At 34.1% G+C, this 21,125-nt stretch overlaps 1 protein-coding gene across 1 annotated transcript in view; it reads left to right on the forward strand.

The window, feature by feature from the left end:
• Positions 1-21,125, forward strand: part of LOC113100219 (E3 ubiquitin-protein ligase rnf213-alpha-like) — a 105,734-nt gene that overhangs the window by 70,264 nt on the left and 14,345 nt on the right. Inside the window, exons 46-56 of the mRNA XM_026265009.1 lie at positions 505-712; positions 1,605-1,801; positions 1,884-2,006; positions 2,791-2,895; positions 4,537-4,779; positions 4,869-4,956; positions 8,571-8,605; positions 8,743-8,843; positions 13,150-13,306; positions 18,740-18,914; positions 19,011-19,105. Coding sequence (XP_026120794.1) covers positions 505-712; positions 1,605-1,801; positions 1,884-2,006; positions 2,791-2,895; positions 4,537-4,779; positions 4,869-4,956; positions 8,571-8,605; positions 8,743-8,843; positions 13,150-13,306; positions 18,740-18,914; positions 19,011-19,105 — 1,527 coding nt within the window. The remainder of the gene's footprint in view (positions 1-504; positions 713-1,604; positions 1,802-1,883; positions 2,007-2,790; positions 2,896-4,536; positions 4,780-4,868; positions 4,957-8,570; positions 8,606-8,742; positions 8,844-13,149; positions 13,307-18,739; positions 18,915-19,010; positions 19,106-21,125) is intronic.

Below are 21,125 nucleotides of genomic sequence, written 5' to 3' on the forward strand. Positions count from 1 at the left end.
TTTTGTTTTTTTTAATAATGATAAAACTTTAATTCATTTTTTAAGTTTGTCAGAGAAATACATATATGGGTGCAAATCATATTTTTCTACAAAACCCATTTCAAGCAACAGTTAGGTTAAAATATTTGTTGACTATGCAAACAATAAATTATATCCAGTATGTCCAAACATTTGACTGGGATTGCAAGTGTATGTTGTAATTACATTTTTTGTCCATAATCCTTACCAATTTTGTACAATTATTTGTTAGTTTTTTTTTTTTTTTAGGTTTATGCTTAAAAATGTTAAGTGTTTTAAATGTTATGTTTTAAATGTTAAGAAAAAGTAAGTTCTAAATTAAATGTTATAAATGTGTAGATGTTTTTACTGGAAAACAACTAAATTAATTTTTTTACTGATTAATAAAATGTTAGTTGTGTTTTCAGTGTTTAATTCCTTAAGAAATGGTGTTGAATATATTTAAAGCTTGGTTAAAAGTACTGTATGTTTCTCCTGTGTCTGCAGGACTCAATGTATGATCGGACACAATGGCACTCTGTGATAGAGCAGCAGATCTGTTTGGAGGAGGAAACCCACTTTCTTCTAAGGTTCCTTCACCCTGATTCTGTGTCTGAACACACTGCATCTATAGAGCACCTGCAGCAGGTGGCCAGAGTTCGATTGTGCCTGGATATGGCTGCTGACCTGCGCTTTAACAGAGTGACTAGTGCTGGTAAATGTTTTAGGGTTTATTTTTACTAGCCAGGTGCTTGACCATGATTTTTTTGAAATTCATTAAAATGTTTTAATCAATCAATCAATAAATGCATATTAGATTAGCAGAGCTGAAAGTGCCATTGGATGAATAAATAATCAGTATTACAGAGTATTGCATATCAGCATGGATGTGATTTACCCATAGGCATGATGCGACGGTGTTTAAATGCAATATAATAAGTGTGATTCCATTTATACAACAGTTCGATGGGAAAACTAAGTAAATAACAACCGTGAAATGTAAAAAAAAAAAAAAAAAAACACATTTTGTCTCAAATCTCTCTCCCATTCTTCAGCTCAATCTCATCTTCACAATAAAACATTAGATTGAATGTGCGCTGAGGAAAGCAATATCTTTGTCGTACTATCCTTTCATCTGTTAAGGGTGATTTCCATTTGTTGACTCTGATTACAAGCTGTTGTTGAGTGTAAAAATAACTTCCTTGTTTACATCAGCATTTCAGTCTCTTTCAATATAAAAGTCTTTACTGCTGATTATCTTGTCTCCATCTAATGGCGTAACAATGTAAACAAAATCACCTTAACTTACACCATTTCTCAATGCCAAATACTATTATTAAATAATACCATTATTTATATAATATATTATTTGTTGAATACCAATATTTATTAAAGTTGCTAAGCAATGTAGTCAAAAGTACAAAGGAATGACAAGTAAATGCGTTTCCCACCATCATATGAAATATGACCTGGGCAAGTTCATAAATTCTACAAAGAACGACAAATGTTTATCACTTGGTATTATTTTTTTAAAACTGAAGCTGAGAAATAAGTGTATCATATTTTAATGTTTTCACTTGATATTGATCATGTTTTTCATGGTTTAGGTGCACAGGATGATCCTTCATCTGTTACCTCAGCATTTTTGAACAGTGTGGATGATCTATGCTGCCAGAGCAGTAATGACTGGTACAGGGTTTACCTCATCAGAAAGATCTGCAGCCTTCATGGGGTTGAATATGTCCAGAAACTTCTGCCACAGGAAGAGTTCAAGTGGCTCTTTCCTCAGGAGATTCTTGATATGGTGGGTTTTGGTTGATTTACTTCACAATGCTGATATGATTCATAAGTATTCATGTTTTAACTGCTAAACTTGTTTCTCTTAGAATCAAGATGACAACAAAATTGACCACTATGTAGCATGTGGACTGGACTACAAAACTATTAGAGATGCAGTAGGCAAAGCCATGATGGATTGCAACATGAATGAAATACAGAAAGCGATTGAGGTATTGATATACTTATTTACACACACATTATGTATGTCCCAAACATAGAGAGTGTAACAAGGCGACAGGGACAAGACACGTGTGGATCCATTTGATCAGAACCAGGCGAGGGTCAGACAATGGCAACAGACATATTGAGGGCAAGACACAAGAGCAATCCAATAAACAGCCGTAGGTCGATCAATGGCGAACATAATCCAAAGGGCTTGACAAGAGGGGTAATCCAATAAAATGAGCAATAGTCCGGGTGAGGTGCAAACACAATCCGAGATACACAGGCAGAAGATCAGAAAACAGGCAAGGCAAGACTTTGACTAGACTAAGGAAACCAGAACTAGAAACTTAAACAAGGACAGGAAACTGGATCCATAAAGTAGCTACGCTAAACAGCATAAATGCTTAAACAATACACGGCAGTTTGAACAGGATCTGAGTGGGTATTATATAATGTGTGTGATTGGTTTCATGGAGAATGTGTGATTAGTGAAATGGCTGTAGGAAATGTAGTACAGTGTGACGTGAAAGTCTGTTTAGTGAGAGAGTCATAAAAATGAAAGAGCAAACTCTGGTGGTACTTGGGCGGAAGTCTATGAACCGGATTCATGACAGAGAGCCACATCTGTATGAATTGCATGAATTGAATGCATCTGTATGACTGTAGTGAGACTAGGTTTTGGAACAGAGCTATTGTGTCTGTGTGGACACTAATGAAATGTTTTAATTAAATGTCATTTCTCTTCCTCACTCTGATAAATTGTTGATTTGCTTTTATATTTGTTTGAAGCATTGCAAAAGTACACCCATGAAGAAAGCTGTTTATCTGCTAATGACTTTGTTCAGAGAAGTCACCTTCCTGTACAGAAATGGAAACTCGGACCCTAAACCTGAGGTAAAAACACAAATATATGCTACACAACAAAACATTTGTGCTTTACGAATCTGAAGTACTGCAATATGGTTTTGGAAGTACAGTATGGCTTAATGTTTACAACAGGCTTCTTAGTAAAATGAAATGATTAAAGGGCTCATGTCAAATAGGGATGTTCTTGATATTTTCAAATAAAAAAACATTTATGCACTATAAAAACATACTTTAACATCTGGAACTCAAAACTTCCTTTTTATTCCAACAAGCATTTAATACACAGATGACACTGGGTTCACAGATTGCCTGTTGGGTGATCAGAATTACAGTGACAAAATGAGGAGTAAGCAAGATGCATACTATTATTCCTAAATGACAGAATAATGGGTGCTGGAGGAAAATGTGGTATGTCAGACCAAGTGCTGTTCATGGCTGTGTGTGTAGCACCTGTCACTCTACTGATTTTAAGATTTTTTTAAAATAAATGTGTGGAGTTTATTTTTTAAAAAGATCTGTGATCATTTCAGACTCATTGATTCATCAAAAGGTTTATTAAGGTTTGATCCCTTAAATTTCATGGTTGAACATCAATAATGCTGTATGTAAAAAAAAAAATAATAATAATAAAAAAAATTAAGTTACCCATCCCACCGAACCTGGCTCTAACCTTACCTGCATCATACCTCAATATTAATCAACCAATAATCTTAACCATTCTACCAAACCTGGCCCTAAACTTCCCTGTATCACATCTCAATAATATCACTTTCCCCGTCAAACACCCGCCAGAATTTTACATTATTCATGAGGCAACACTTCCCCGCCAAACACAGAATTTTCAGAGTTTCTGCATTCTCACTGTTATATGGTAGGGGGTGCTGTAACGCATCTCCTGGATGAGTTCAGAGTGTGCTGACAGGCCAGGAAGATGCAGAACGAAGCAATATCATATGTAAGCATATGAAAAATGAGATCTTCAATACAAACTGCATATAAATGAAAACTGCCTAATGTTACCGAGTGAAATGTCAATCCAGAAATTGGTAAAGGCCTGTGCAAGCTCTGGGAGAACTGAGAAAGAGAAAGCCATCTACTGCATCTTTGCTTTCATAATAGTACTGAATAAGATCCAGATTTCCATTATTATGTTTTTTGAGCTTTTTGCTCAAAATATAGCTTTTTTAATGAACCTACCTACATTTAAGTGTTGTTAAAAAAATAAAAAATAAATAATAAAACAATGCTTGAAGCTAGAATAAAACAGATTTATTTATTTTTTTTTTAATTAGTGGGTTATTTTGATGTATTGCATGTTCAGATAGTCATACAACTAAATATTCTGGGGGCCAAGAAATTTGAGTGAAAATTAGCAAAAGAAGTGGCTGACATCTTTTTTTTTTTTTTAAATGCTGGCAGGGAAAGAGTTAACCAACCCTTAAACTTACCCACATCACCTGATCATTCCCACCTTCAATACCCACAACTGAGGTGCCCTAAAGCAAGTCACCAAACCCCTAATTGCTGTATGAATATATATTAACCTAACAATAACCCACATTATAGAATGTTTGTTAATGATCAATAATGTAAGGTATGTTAATATGTTACATTTTGGATAAATGTATATCCCTATGCCTGATATTCATGCATTTTTTTTTTTTATAGCAACGGGCTGGCCTTGAAGATTTTATCAGAAGCACAGACATCTTTGTCAATGACGAAACAAAAGCATTTGCTGAAGGACTGGTGAATAATCATCTACATGCTCTGCGTGTACAGCCTCAGATGTCAGGCAGAGAGCTTCTTCTGGTGGAGGTTACAGTTCACATGGCTGCAGTTCTGTTGTGTGGAAATCTGCCTTTACTTGAGCCACTGCAGCAGCTGGCACTGTCCCCAAAAAACATGATGGTATGAACCCTTCACGTTATGACATCATGGAGTCACATGGTGACTAGAATGTTTATGAGTGTGATATTTCTGTCATGTTCTCCTTACAGACTTCATTCATTCCGACTATGCCAGATGACATGTTGGCTGTTGCCCAGCAGGCCATTGAAGACCAGATGGGCATGGTCCGGTGGTATAGTGAGTGGATTCTGTGTCATGCATTTGTCAAAATTATATACACACCTGATCAGAAAGGCCACAAAAAATTATGTAATACAAGAAGCAGAACTTCATGATTGTGGTAATATAGGATAATATATTTTCAAAATGGTTTTCCAGGGTATTTACAAATAGTAAATAAATAAATAATTTTACTGTTATTTTGAGTGTCTTTTCAGTTGGGAAAATTAAGGCAAAAAGGAAAGTCATTTCAGAGGTGGAGCAAGATATATATATATTTTTAATGAATATAAGACAAACTGCATACATTAATAAAATAAAGCAAAACTTTATTTTAAGGGTCCAGAATTATGCATTAGTTAAGCATGAACAAACTAGTAATTACTGAATAACTTATCATATAGTAAGGGCATATTAGCTTGCCATTGAAGGATCTACATTCATTCGTTAAAAATAAGCAAAATCAAGCTAGCAATTAATGATTAACTGAATGTACAGTAAACATCTTTTAGCCATTATTTACGGCTTGGCAAACTATATATTATTTTTGTGTAGTAATGCACTTGTGTATATTTCAGTTTTTCACATCTATTAAGTTAACTGAACAATATGAAGCTAGTGATTGTTTAAGTGGTGCTAGTTTTACATTTACATTTAGTCATATAGTAGATGCTTGTATCCAAAGTGACTTACAAATGAGGACAATAAAAGGAATCAAAATTTACAAAAAGGCAATGCTGTGCTGAAACAGTGTATAAGGTGGCCTTAGCTACTTTGTACTTACATTTAAATTAAGTGCAATTATTGTGTACATGCATGTTTTTACATTGTACTTAGATTTTTAAAAATACCTATATGTAGTTACATCTTATTTAATTTGTGTAATTACATTTATAATTACACTGTTGACCCATCCCTTACACCTACCCATACCACCAAACCTGTCCCTAACCTGTGGCTGAGCTAGAAAGTCAAAACACATGATGTGTCCTGTTGATTGACTCTGCCAACGAATGGGAACGGCAGCGTAATCTGAAAGGAAGTGAGGTAATTGTATTTAAGGCATCTCCCAATATCCGCAGAAGTTTTTTTTTTCTTTTCTCTCTTCCCCTCTCTCTTTTTGACAAGGTGTCAAGGTGTACCAGTGCTGTAATTTTTTTTTTTTGTTGGACAATTGTATGTTGTGTATATGAAAATATAATGGGATTTTGAACTAAAGCCCTCTGTAACGTGGAGTCAGAGACGTGCGGATCCAATTGAAGTATTTATTTATAGAGTGGTCAGACAGGCAGAATTCAGGAACAGCATCAAGTGTGTCAAGGGATATCCAGAAATCAGTAATAATACCATAATATAATAAAATAAAACTAAAACAGATAGGATAGAAAATAAAAGAAATAGAAAGCTAGTGTTAGATGCCTTTTTAAAGAAATCAAGCAATTTTTTAAATAATAAACTGAAAGTCTGAAGTAATGATGTAAAGGGGTGCAGATCCATTGGTGGTTTTGTAGTTTCTTTTCGGCTCATTAAAAATTAATCTTGCTGCTGCGTTCTGGATTAATTGTAAAGGTTTGATAGAACTGGGTGGAAGACCTGCCAAGAGGGCATTGCAATAGTCCAGCCTGGACAGAACAAGAGCTTGAACAAGGAGTTGTGCAGCATGTTCCCGAAAGAAAGGGCTTGATCTTCTTGATGTTGAATAAAGTAAATCTGCAGGATCGGACAGTTTTAGCAATGTGGTCTGAGAAAGTCCGCTAATCATCATAACTCCAAGGTTTCTGGCTGGTTATGGTTATGAAGGAGTTATGGTTGATGTGTCTAACTTTATGGTGAAATTGCGATGAAACGATGGGTTTGCTGGAATCACAAGCAGTTCTGTCTTGGCAAGGTTGAGTTTTACAAATTGTTAAAACAGTGTAATAAAGACAATTTGACCCCCTGTTCCAAAGTGAAAGATAATTGTTGGACTTATTGAGTGGTATTCAAGTTTATTGACTAGAAAAAGTATTTTATATCATACAATATCTGTATAATTTAAATGTTAAATCCCTAAACCCAGTCCCAAACAAAAACAAAACCATTGTATAGAGAATATGAAAAGAATATATAAAACATAATGGACAGAAATGTGTAAGAAAATCTCAATGCTATATTGTTACTAAAATTGTTAAGATATTTTGAGACGCTAACTCCAACCAAACAACTGTAATCACAATATTTAAAATGTAAAAAGCAGTACCTAAAGCCATTCAAATGATGATGTGTTGCAGTCGCGATATAATACTTTTATATGAGGTAAAGAGAAGAATGTAAGATATTAATCAACAAAAATTGTATCTCGCTTCGCTTTATTCCTTGAAGGTGGCAAGATGTGAGTTTCTCATTTCTCATTTAAACACAAAACATTTTTGAATTCATAACATAAGGTTTATACATTTATATCGCTGCTGAGAAAGGAGATGAAGATAGCCGAATAAAGGCTTGAATTTGGATCTGTTCATCGCAATCGTATGGATTCCAAAGATGCGGATTACAGCGAGCGAATTAAATTGATGTCGTATGTGAATTTATATTGTGTTTTGGTGTATTTTGTGGTTTTATTGTTAGTCACAGCATAGTACTATACTGAGAAAATGCCTCTTGTGTCCCATGGTGAACAAAACAAGTATTACAGGACAAATAATGGTTAAAGAATTATAGAAATGTTACTAATTTTAATGTTATAGTGTAGTCTTGTTGTATGTAATCCTTCAAAACGAGCATTCTCGTGAGATCATGTTGCAGATTAACTGATAAACAAACTTATAGTGTAAATGAGAATCTGGTCTTTAGAACGGGGTCAAATTTTCTTTTATTAAAATTGTATTAGCGGCAGTTTAGCCATAATTATTGTCTTATCTTGTCAATAGACTTAATTATCATTCAATAATTGTGATAATTAATTTGGATATAAATTTTACTTTGAAAACAAGGGGCAAATTGGCTTTATTGCAGTGTTTTAGCAATTTATAACTGCAAAACTAGCACTAATCAAACATTATTACTTAATATAACTTAATATATGGTGAATAACTGAAATATACACAAGTGCATTATTACACAAAAATAATTTATGGTTTTAAATTATATGGCTACGTTGCAAATAATGCCTAAAAGTATTTTACTGTACCTTCAGTTAATAATTAATTACTAGCTTATTTATTGCATGAATGTGGATCCTTCAAATTCTTAATAAATAGTAAATAATGGCTAATATTCCCTTATTATATGTTAATTATTAATTACAACTGAGTCTTGTTTAACTAATGCATAATTCTTTACCCTTAAAATAAAGTGTTACCTATTAATAATAATGAAGTAAAAAAAAAAATATTTGAAACCTTTTTGACTGAAGAAGTTTTGCTTGGTAATATCACACAGACCAATAGGGTTTGTAGGACTATCTGATATATAGACTTGTATGATTTTCTAATCAGATACAAAATATCCTAAAACTGATTTCAGCCAATAGAATTGCTCTGGCAAACAAGGGGGTGGAAGTTTGACAGATCCTTGACAAGTCGTTCTGTATTTGAACATTTCTTCATCCTGTTTTTAAATTAATTCTTAATGTCTTCTTTTGTCTTTAACAGCCTGCCCTAATGGTCATCCATGTATTGTTGATTTGGTAGGGTTATTTAATTTCTATGATTCAGCATACCTTTAACTACATACATTAAAAGTTGCAGACTATAGCAATTAGTTTCAAATTGTTATGGTTTTTGTCTTGAATTAAACTTTTATTCTCTTCATGCATCTGTCCAGTGTGGTCGGCCCATGGAGGTTGGCCGCTGTCTAGACTGTAATGCAGAAATAGGCGGCATAGACCACAAACCTGTTGATGGCTTCCAAACCATGCAGATACAGTGAGTTGCACCAAATGCTTGTTGTTATTAATGTATGTGTTTTTAATTAAGTTTAGTTTATTACCTGGCTGTATGAAATATTTGATTCTGATTGGTCATTCAGCATTTAACTTGTTCCTCTGTATGGATTTCTGGGAACACTTTACAATCAGGTTCAATCTGGAAACTTTAGTTATGTATTGGGTATCACAAGCTAATAATGAACAGGATTTTTTACAGCATTTATTAATAATGATTAATTGTACAGTATGTGGCCAACCAAAATTAGCTTTTTGCCACCGCGAGTGCCGCCGCTGCCACGTCTGCAAAGTGATGTGTTACATTTGACGGCTGCAGTCGGGGAAAATGAAAGAAAAACACTGTGGTTAAAATATTTAATATTCACAGATAAAAGTATTCACAGATGTGCGTTTCTTAGAATGAATTCAAGCAGGATAAATGTCAAACCTATGAGCCTGTGCTTATATTTTCTCTAAGCTACACAGTATTACACCATATTTTAGATGTGACATTTAATAGGTTTGCAGTATTATTTGTTTAATATGAATTATGTGTTATATTATCCTAAAGAAATGCTTTAGGATACTTTGCATCGGAGCAGTAAAATAGGTCTATTTTAGTGAGCTAGGCTACATGGATTAATATGCAAAATGTCAATATTCTCACATATTAGGCATATATTTTAATTTATATATTAAAATTCCTTTCATAAAACAACATGCATTTTTGTCATGCACATACTTTGTTATTCGTTACTTGTCCTTTATTTTGACAGATAACTTCTTGGGAAAAAGATATTTGTCTGTACACTAAGAAATTGTTGCGTGTTTTATAAATTTGTTCCTTTATTTTAGTAAAACGTGAGACACTGTATAATTTCGCTCCCATTATTTAGGCCTAATTAAAACAAGAAACAAATAATTTAAACCTGCACGATTTAGCTAAATCATTGAAACTCTAAAGAATGGACGGAATAATAAAACGTCCTCACTTTTAAACTCAAGTTCTCTCATTAATAATCAACAAAATGCACACGATGTAAAAAAGAGCTTTATTAATTGACAACTTCAGTGATTTTAAAGGGAGCCATATTTACTTGCTTTTCATATAATTTAAGTAAAGTAGAAATAAATAAAAAAATAAATTGTAGCCACATTTAAATGCAGGTGTGTATCATATTCCTTAAAATATCAGAGTGCAAGATTTGCATGGCGCACATGATGCTGAGTGTGACATGCAGCATTTATTCTTATTTGTCTACATATTTTATCTTCATTACAAATCTTGTTTGGTTTTATTTTGGATAATTGCATGTAAAAATGATTTACTTTGTAATGCATATGCAAAATTTGAATTATTATTAATATTCAAGTGTTTGTGTGAAAATTATTAATGCGCATTAATGACAGGGAGGCACCCTCTTGATCACTTGAATTTTTTCCTGATAATGAAATAACTTAAAATCGGGGTGTCTCACATACATGAGAAGTATATCTACAGAAAGCTTGAAATGTATTTTAAACGAACCAATTCAAAACGAAAGCATTATGTAATCTGTGAAGGTTGCATTTCTCTCTAATGGCGCGTCCATGTGGAGAGAGTCAGCACTGTGAATTTTATCTTGCAGCCGACAAGAAAACATTAGTTTATTAATAAATAATTAAAATGTCTCCTTTTTCACAATTATTGGCCTACTTCTGCCTGTGCTTTGTGGTAAACTTAATGCATGTGCTTGAGCACAGAATATATTAAGGCTCATTATCGATTATAGATGTAAATTTAATATAAACGTGCGATTAGTTGAATAATGACTTAAATGAACGACTAGGCTACTAGTAACTAGAAAAATCTTACGTGTGGGGCAGACCTATTAACTACCCTCTAAACATCTCTGTTAAAGTTTTTAAAGTATTTTATACACGTTTGCATAAATTATGCTTTCAAAACGGTCCATAATGGAGAGATACCTTAACATTGATTTTTCCTCTCAATCACAAAAATGAAAATTTAAATAAAATGATATTTTATGTTTTGAGAATGGCTCACCCTTTTCTGCAGATATTGTGCTTCTGTTTTGTTTATTGTAAATCACAGAAAGTCTACAAAATATATTTTCTCCCAAAAAAAGTGGTCTTTTTTGTCACGTTCATAACGCATGTGTATTTCCCAAATCTAAATATACTATAAAACATGTTCATAGACGGATACTTTACTGACGTCTGGACTATGTTTGGGATTTAAAAAAACATAAAGAGATGGTTCAATATATTGGTAATGAATAGGCTATATTCTGTGAGAATTTATATTTCCCACTCTAAAAAATATTGTTTGGATGCAACAAAATAAAATGAATGCAACAGTTTGCATCTTTTTTTTTTTAAGGCAACTTCTAAAATTCATTTATAATAACTAATAAACTATTTTTTTATAGCGTACAGATGTCAACATTTGAAGTGAATCAAAACCTTTCTTCAAAGTTGTCCTAAAACCAAAATGTGTTCTTGTCTTAGGACAACTTTTATGAACTTTTTTGATCCACTTCAAATGTTACTGTATATTCTTAGAAAATTGTTTTAAAACTAACAATTATAAAGTTGAATACTCAAATTATCAAGTTGTTCTAACTAAGCTGTTCTAACTATTTTTTTTTTACGAGCACAAAAAGACAAAGTGTGAGTTTATCTGTGCATCATGTAGGCCTGTTCATTCAGATAAGAAAAAAAATAAGATGTTCTTAAGAATATATTTGAGAACTTATTAAGAGTTTTTCAAGAATTACACTTAAGAACATTCTTACGTACTTCGTGGAATTTATCTTATTTCTTAAGAAGATTTTCATGAATCCGGCCCCAGGTTTTGACTGCGAATGTCACATCAGTAACGAATTGCCCAGTAATGAAACCAAAGATAATTAGACCTACATGATGTTTTGGGACAGTTTCTTATTACTGCAATATATTTTTACATTTGTATTGCCAAAACGACTGCAGCATTGCCGCGTACAATTAAAGCAGTGCAAAAAGGAAAATAGTAGCTACAAAGCAACATATACTTTAAAAACAAAAGTTTTTCTCTCTTTGGCAGATGCGTGTCTCTTTCACCAGTTTCTTTGTCTCTCTCTCAAAGGCGCCTCATCTTTCCAGAGAAAAAAAAAATATATTATATTGTAATGTATGTAATACTCTGTATGCAGTTGCAAAAATGACAAAAGCCAAACCAAACGAGGCATGTGTCCTACTTTGCCTAAACCTGCTTTGCAAGTTTGAGACCCTCATAAGACACTGTCCATATGAAAGAGCTTCACACCTTTATTTCAACCCCCACAAGCAATACAGAACTACCCCCCCCCCCAAAAAAAAATTCTGTCTGTTTTTTGGCTGTGAGGAATGCTGTGTTGTCATGCTACTGGGTTGAAATATCCTGCCTGCACTCACAGCAGCCCTACTCTTATTATGTTATTATTTTCTCGCAGCCAGTATAATTTTTTTTTCTCACCAGGCCATAATAATAACAAATTCTCAATTGATAATTAATCATTATTTTTGCGAAAATCATTGTTATTTGTCAACGTAGGTGTTTGAGGAAGACTTTAAGACCAAGCGGATTCCTCTGCCAGGTGCTCCTGCTTCACAGCGATTGAGACTCGCTCTAAATGCATCCGTCAGCAAGTTTTGATTTTACAAAATCAGTTTGAGGCGAAAAAATTTTATGCGTACACGGTAGACTAAGACTATACCACGTTTTGAAATTAACTCACTGTACATTTTCAAATGTTTTTTAAGGTTGTTACAATTTTATATTATGTTATTGTTGTATACTTCGTCCTTTCATCTCCGTTTACAAACCAACATTTTACAATTACAGTCAGTTTGCAATCCGTCCCTTTGCGCCACCTGGCGGTAGTTTCGTGATTGATTTTAACACGCGACTGAATTGCAGTTAACGCCGCGTCACTGCGGTACACACTGCGGTATTACCCATTCTGGTTGTCCACCTACTGTAGCTTATTAATATAAAGATACTTTAATGCAAATTTGTAAAACTCGAAAAGAAAAAGGATTATTTACGTAGTTTAATCAAAATTATTATTATAGAATATATTTATTATATACGATTATTAAATGCATTGGTTAATGTATAGAACTTTATTGTAAATTGTTATTTAATGTCTTGACAAAACTTGTGAATTTCTGAGTTTTTTTTTTTGGCTGACAATTTCCCTACAAAATGGTGCTGAATATCTGTTTCAGTGGTAATTGTTCATTCAGTTGTTTCATGATTTTGAGGCAATTGTTCCTCTTTGCAGAGCAGACCGTACTCAGTCTGGACACATTCTGGGTGATGCACAACGTCGTGACCAGCCTGACATGCAGGATACTAAGAATATGTCACCTGCTCCCTTTGCTCTTCTCAGACTGCTCACACACTTGTCCATGCTGCTGGGAGCTCAAAACAACACACAGGTATTACATTCTTTCTTGCCATTTATGGTTTGTAACATGCAGATGTGGAAACAGTACTAAAAAATATACTCAAGTAAAATTACCATTGCCTTCCAAAATATTTAGTGTAAGTTAGAGCTTCCAAAAAATAGTTGAGTATACTAATTAATATCCTAATAAAAAAATACATTGCCCCTGTTTGCTCCATGCAAAGAGGTGTTATTTCAGGGCATATAGTTTCCTAGTGGAGGCAGCTTCAGCATTCAGCATTGTCTCAAAACCTTGTTTTAGAGACCAGAGTTTATGACTTGGTCTTCCTCAGGGGGTGGTCAGTCAAGCACCATAACTGAGACAGAAGATCTTTCCAGATGAGATTCTCTTATGGAGTGCTGTTTAGGAGAGATAAAAGGTTAAAAAACCTCTGGCTTGGAGAAAGGATACTTTTTGAGGTTTAATCTCAAACTTGATGGTAGGGTAGGTGATTTTGGACCAGCCTCCTAGGATGATCAGTCTGCAAAGCCACGCCTCCTCCAAAACACATTAACGTACTCAGACAGACCAGAGACTAACCAGCGATGCAATGAGAGACTGAATGCGCAGAGGTTTGCAAATACATATTTTGACAGGCAGGTGGGACAGCCTATCGTAACGAGCGAGCATTTTATGGTCCTACACCTTCCACCTATAATATACATACATTAAAAAAAAAAAAATTGTTAATTTTAACTTCTAATTCTATCGGGATGTGAAGAGACTTTTAACCAGAATAACAAAAAAATGTTCTTAACCAAATGATCTACCCTGCCTTTAAGCACTTAATGTGAGCGATGTAAAGGAAACATGTAAATTGGCAGAATGGGAATTGATTATTATATTAATTATTAGAGTGAGGAGGACTTCACTAAAGAATACAAGCTTAAAGATGACTAGACTTCTTTAAGATTTCTCGGTACCAGGATCGACAAAAGATTTATGGTTCTCCACTGTTTACACATTGAGTTCCCATTCTTATTTCTCAATTTCTCATTTGTGTTGTTTTAAAAATAGCGCAAAATGCTTGGAAATCAAATACAAATCATATATTGTCTTAAATGTTTATTAGTTAATATTTCATGTGTAGAAAATTTCTCTGGGTTTGTTATGGATGGAAGTAAATGTGGAACTTTTAACTCTTTGGAATGCTTGATTTATTAGTAAAACTAATAAGACAGGGTCAACCGGGAACAGCCTGGCTGGTAAATATATATATTTTTTAATATATTAATACTATTTTTATATTAATACTCAAGTGTTGAATATTCAATTCAATATTATGTGTACAATGTCATCTTGGTATCACGGATTAACTTTCTCGTTTCATACAAACGCTGCTACTGCAATGCTGCTACTGCAATGCTGCTACAGTGTTTTGTATACGGTAATGGATAACTAACAAACTGTTAAGATTTTAAAACAGTTTTATCTTCATTCAATATCTTTTATCGCCTTAATTATTTATGTGGTGAAATGTTGTGTAATAAGTGCTATGACTGCACCATATCCCTTAAATATTTGAATGCAAACCTTCCACAAAGAAAGCATTTGCTAGCAAGTGGCAAGTTCAAATTAGATTTAAACTCAGATCAATGTTTCAAATCGAATTATTTAATTTGTGGCAAGCAGGCATGTAATAAGCAGGATAATGTACATCCAGGCTTATCAGCAGCCCGATGCAAAGTCTGTTGTGTAAGACTGAAGAGCTTTATTCTGTTATAACAACCTGCTGGATGTACATCATCCCTTACATAAAAAGGGTCATATAATGCGATTACAAGTTTGCCTTTCTCTTTGGAGTGTTACAAGCTGTTTGTGCATAGATAAGATCTCTAAAGTTGCAAAGACTAAAGTCTCAAATCGAAAGATATTCTTTGAAAAAGTTAAGTAAGTGTCTACGTCACTGTGTGGTAAGATTTGCATAACACCGCCCAAATGTTCACTCAAAGGAAGAAGGCGTAACTTTTATTCTTGCTTTAGTATTGTTGCCGCCACTGCCATGTTGTGGAGACGCTGTGTGTTTTGTTGAGAAAGCGAAACTACTTTTTTTGGCCTTCAGAGGTTAAGTTGTATTTACAACACTGTTCCAGAACAGTTGTATGTGTGCAAAGCATTTAAGGGAGGACTGTTTCCTGAACCTGCAAAGCCGACTGTTCTGACTCACAGTCTGAAAGTATTAGGGGTGTAACGGTATGCAAAAATCACGGTTCGGTACATACCTCGGTTTTAAAGTCACGGTTCGGTTCATTTTCAGTACAGTAAGGGAAAGAAATGCAAACATTAAACTGCAGGTTGTTTATTACTATAAACTTTTTTTTTAACAATTTGTTTAAACTTTTTTTTTAAAATACTTTTTTAATAAAATATATATATATAATAAAAAAAGAATAAGAAATAAAATACTGCTGCAAAGTTCTCCACTAAATAAAATAACCTTAGTCTCAAACCAATATCTTATAATCAGATATAATTAAAAATATAATGAAAAAACTATGATTACAGTGCAGCATTACCAATCCCAGCTTGTAGGCCTGCTCATATTTAAAACATATAACTTTTCCAAAGTGTAAAGTGCAGCATCAACAGTTTCAGTTTTTAGAACTGCTCAAATTTCGTTATTGAGTTGGACCAATAGGAATTAAGAGCAAAGGTCTGTTTAAATGCCGATGGGAGCTGCGTCTGAATTACAATCGTTTTTTTCCTAGTTGTAGTGATGTTCACACTCGTGTGATGCCTTTTGAAAACCTTAGGCCGATGACACACTGGCATATTGCACCTGTCAAACATAGTCTATTTTGTTTGATATTGTTGTGGTGAAGACAAGAGCCTGATCTGTCGGCGGCATCCCTCTATGTCACCTACAGTAGCAGCAGCACGCCAGCGCCACGTCAGGCTTTTTTGGTGTGTAAAGACACAGAAAATGCGAGGCAGCCATCACGCAACTGACACGCAGCAGAAACGCCGCGCTCACGCCACGCAGCCAGTGTGTCACCAGCCTTAGAATCAGCTGCAGGGCGGGATTTGCGCTGAACGCGGAGACTTCCGCCACTTAATATGTAATAATCACTAATTATGTCCCCACTTGATACAACAAATGCCTCGTTTATGATGGGTTTCATTGGTTTTGTCTGGTCATGCCGGGAGATGGCATCACAGTATGTTAAGGGGTGTAACATTTCCATCAAAGGCTTGCAGCATTAGGCCAATAACAAAGCAATGGATAGCTGGACAATCAGAGCACAGCTCGCTTTTCAGAACGATGAGCCATGTAAAAATCGATGCATTTCAAATAGGCAGGACATAGAGGAGCAAAAATAATGTACATTATGTGGAAAATGTATTTTTTTAACCTTACACTGCATAAACACATTTAATTACACCAAATAATGTTCTTTTTAGCAACATCGGTAACACTTTATAATAACTGCACACTATTAATAATTAATTAAGCATTAGTAAACAGATAATTCATAATTTATAAAGCATTAATAGACAGTAATAATCAGTTTATAAATACAGATATAAATGCTTTTTTCTTGATTTAAAAGCATATCTATAATGTGTAATTTTATACTTTATTCATGATCAATTTATCATTTCTCAATGAAGTATAGCATTATTTACAAACCAGTTATTTAGGAGTTGCCAGTGATTCATAAGATCACAAGAAATGTAGTAAATTCAGGTAGTTATAAAGCATTTAGTAGTGGTCAGTTAACTATTTATGTGAGCTCATTTAAAGTGAGGACTAGTTATGCCTTGTAAAGCATTTATAAAGGATATTTACAGGCTCAGTTATCTTCTAAACAAAAAACGGAAACAAACACAACACAGTGATACAGAACATATAAATATTAACAGCCTTTAAATCTCATTTGTAAAAGCTTTACAAGGCATAAATAGTCCTCACTTTAGATGAGCTCACAAAAATAGTTAACTAACAACTACATATGTTTTATAACTACATGAATTAACCCTGAATTACAGTAGAAATAAATTTTAATAAACCATTATTAACACTATGTAAATATTACTATATGTCTGAATAAAAAGATGTATGAATGCACATTTAAATAGTTTATTAATCATTTACTTACAATTTCTAAGTGATCTTATGAACCACTGACAACTCCTTAATAACTGGAGTGTAAATAATGCTATACTTAATTTGGAAATGATAAATTGATCATTAATAAAGTATGAAAAAACTATTATTAAATACATTATAGATATGCTCTTAAATCAGGTATAAAGCATTTATATCTGTATTTATAAACTGCTTATTAATGTCTATTAATGCTTTATAAATGATGAATTAACTGTTTCCTAATGCTTAACTAATGATTAATAGCATGCAGTTATTATAAAGTGTTACCGCAACATCATATGACCCCTTTAACTGCCTGGGGTCGGCAAAGGCACTGTGATGACTTTCTGCAGGTGTATCATATCCGTTTCCAGGGCAACGATGATCTGTTCATGGGACGCTCCTCACAATACAAATATATATATACATTTTCCAGCAGAAAATGCACTTGTACAGAAAATGCATTTGAAGCTCAAACAATGATCTGACTTAGCTCTGACAAGCTGTCAAATTGTCATGCATGAAACTACATAACAGCAGACAGGCTGAATGAGACCCAAATTAAAATTAAAGTCAACATAAAAATCACAAAAAATTGTTGTGGGGACTTAAGTTCTATGGATAAATTGATTGAATTTTAAGATGTGGGCTTTGCACCCAATAATGGAGGCAGATGTGGACTGGAGCCCTACACCAGAGAAAACACTATGCAGTGACACACTGATTAGACATTATGAGATAAATATTTTTTTTTTTAATGAACACATGCATTAGTAGGGGTTTAACAGTTCTCAGGAAATAAAACATACTGTTTGCTACACATCTAGTTTTTATGTTGGTGATTTTTCTGTTGTATAGTACGGTTTTGCCAGTGAAATTTGGTGGGAGAAATTTCAACATTGGTTGATAATGCAGTTGTGTTGTACTGCGTTTTATTATGTATAATTTGTGAGTTTTTCCATCTTGCTGCTTTCAAACTGTTTATTTTTTTTATTATACCCAAAGTGATGTTTATAAAATTTATATTTGGGCACACAATGAAGAGCATATAACTATGTATATTTGTTCTTTAATTAACTAGCCCTGGGTGAAGCATAAAGATGCAGGTAAAATATATTTATAATAATTAAAAAAAAGAAAATTTTACTGTGCCTGCACAAATCAATTGTTCGCCAAAAATCAATAACATATTACAATTAGATTATAGATAGGACAGGGGTGTCCAAACTGTAAACTCTCCAGGACACCTGCCATCCAACATTGAGTTTGGACACCCCTGAGATCTGAGCAACTTTTACTATCTTCATTACATGTTCTTGCATGTTCTTGTGCAGAGTGTCATGCAGATCATCAAGCCTGCTGTGCCAGATCCCAGGCCATTCCTGATGGCCCATCTTGTGAAAGACATGGAGCAGCTGAGCAGAGCTCTGGGTAAAGGAGTGGATGATACGATCAGTACTATCCATTTGACCATCCACAGTCTACTTGATCCCCATCCGGCCAGCCAGTGTAAGAGTTTCCAAAACTTAACTTACATTTCCACATGCAATATTGATCTCCTGCCACATAAATTCAAGAAATGTTACATTTTGTTATTATAAACAGGGCCTGCTCCTTATGATAAAAACCTTTCCTCTAAAGATGCAAGAAATGGATGGGAAAATGCCATGAATAATGATGTCATTACACATCAGCTGAAGGTGAACAACATTCTTTCTTTTAGTGTATTATGTATCCAGTATAACGTATCATGTTTGATTTTGCTTTTTTTTTTTTCATGTATTTCCATGATTTTACATTATGTCTGAAATGGATAGACAATTATTTACAATAAAAGGGGAAAAAAAACTTTTTTCATTATAAGGTAGTTCTACAGGATTTAGTGTAACTATTTGTGTGGATCTCTGTCCCTCGTTAACAGGCAAAAAGCAGAAATCCAATAAACGTGATCCAAGTAAACAGGCACAAGGGAGATAATTTTATCAAATCTGATTCTGATTCTTAACAATTTCCAGTTTCTGATCCAAAATAATGAATCAAACATTTAGATATCAAAGATATTTATTTTTTTGTCTATATTTTTGCAAAAGATTTAGTAGCAGCTAAATACCATGAACAAAAATCAGTAAAACAGGAGTAGGAATATAACAATTGACTCAACTCACAATAATATAAGTTTACAATTTTGGTTTCACAATATGATTATTGTAACAAAATGTGATTTAAGACAAGCAAAAACAATAATCTGACTTTGCTCTCACAAGCTTTGTGAAACTGGTATGCATAAAACTACATAACAGCAGACAGGCTGAATGAGACCCAAATTTACTCTCTGACAGCAGTTGGCGCTTATGGAATAACAGTGATACTGAGTTAAAGAGCCAAACAGATGGGAAATCTAAAATTACCTGTATTACAGTGTATGATGTAGCTGTCCATCAGTGTAAACAATGTGCAAAGTAATTAAACCAAAAAGTACACGATTTATAAAGTTATTGGCTTCTAAAGTAAGGAGTCGACTCTGAATCGCTGAAACGAGTCGTTATAGATTTCAAATCTTTTGCCCATCTCTATGTACGTCACTAGGAACACTTTGCATAATAATCTCCGCCTACCGTCTTGAGAGAAACGAAACTCTGACCTGCCCCACCCCCACACACAGACTATCTGGTTGGTGTGAGAGCATCATGTCGAGGAGACAGTGTGTTTTTAATTATAAAGGCAAGTTTGTTTTATTTTCACTGCCAAAGAATGAAAATCAGAAGAACCAATGGCTAAAATTCATTTTCACCACAATACCAGAGCAGTACAACAAATCCCTTTTGTTGTGTTCACAACATTTCACTGATGACTGCTTTTCTAATCTCGGTGAGTACAGCGGGATTTTCAAAGCATTTGGCCATAAAAGATGGTTCATTACCAACTTTATTTAGAACAACGAGCATCTCCGAATCACAAGGCGAAGTATGATTATGAAGTTATGTGTCTGTTTTCTCCCGAGCGTCTTATCAGTATGTGTGCTGTCTGCAGCTGCTGATCTTCATTTACAAACACGTCATTAAAATGAAGTGTAACTAAGAGAGACCTGAGAGAGATATCTATAGAAAGCTTGACATGTCTACTTTAAAACTAAATAAGTGCTGCTAACAGATATTCTGTGATAAAGTAATCCATATGAAAACAACGCGATGTCCGTTTTTCACGTCTCCCTTCATTATATCTAATGTGACCACGCCCCGCGCTGAACGCGCTATTCAGATTCAAACTGAAGCGTGCCTTGAATACACCCACACAGAAGAAAAAGCAGCGAGACTGATCAAGTTTTTTATTTTACTGTTTGCTTCGCGATGAGAGGAAAAAGACATAATTCACCCCAAACAGATGCTAACGCATGGTTTACCGTGGAGGTGTGTGCGGAACAACCAATCAAACCTGCTTATGTCAGTTGACCAATCAGAACACAGTATGCTACCGAAAGGTGGGGTTTAAGGAAACGGAATCTTTTGAACAGCTTTGCGGGAACCGTTTGGGGATCTCTGAGAATTGAGGTAATTTAAAATGATATTTTGACAAAATGACAATGTTTTTTAACCTTGGATGGATTTAAACCTAATGTACAGGACTTATAAACAGTGATAGGAAGCTTAGAATTTTCTTCTTACTGGCTCTTTAAGGTTATAAACAGAAGAAAAAATGTGCATACAGGAATTAATAGTTTTT

The sequence above is a fragment of the Carassius auratus genome, unplaced genomic scaffold (assembly GCF_003368295.1).
Source record: "Carassius auratus strain Wakin unplaced genomic scaffold, ASM336829v1 scaf_tig00217198, whole genome shotgun sequence".
NCBI lineage: Eukaryota > Metazoa > Chordata > Actinopteri > Cypriniformes > Cyprinidae > Carassius > Carassius auratus.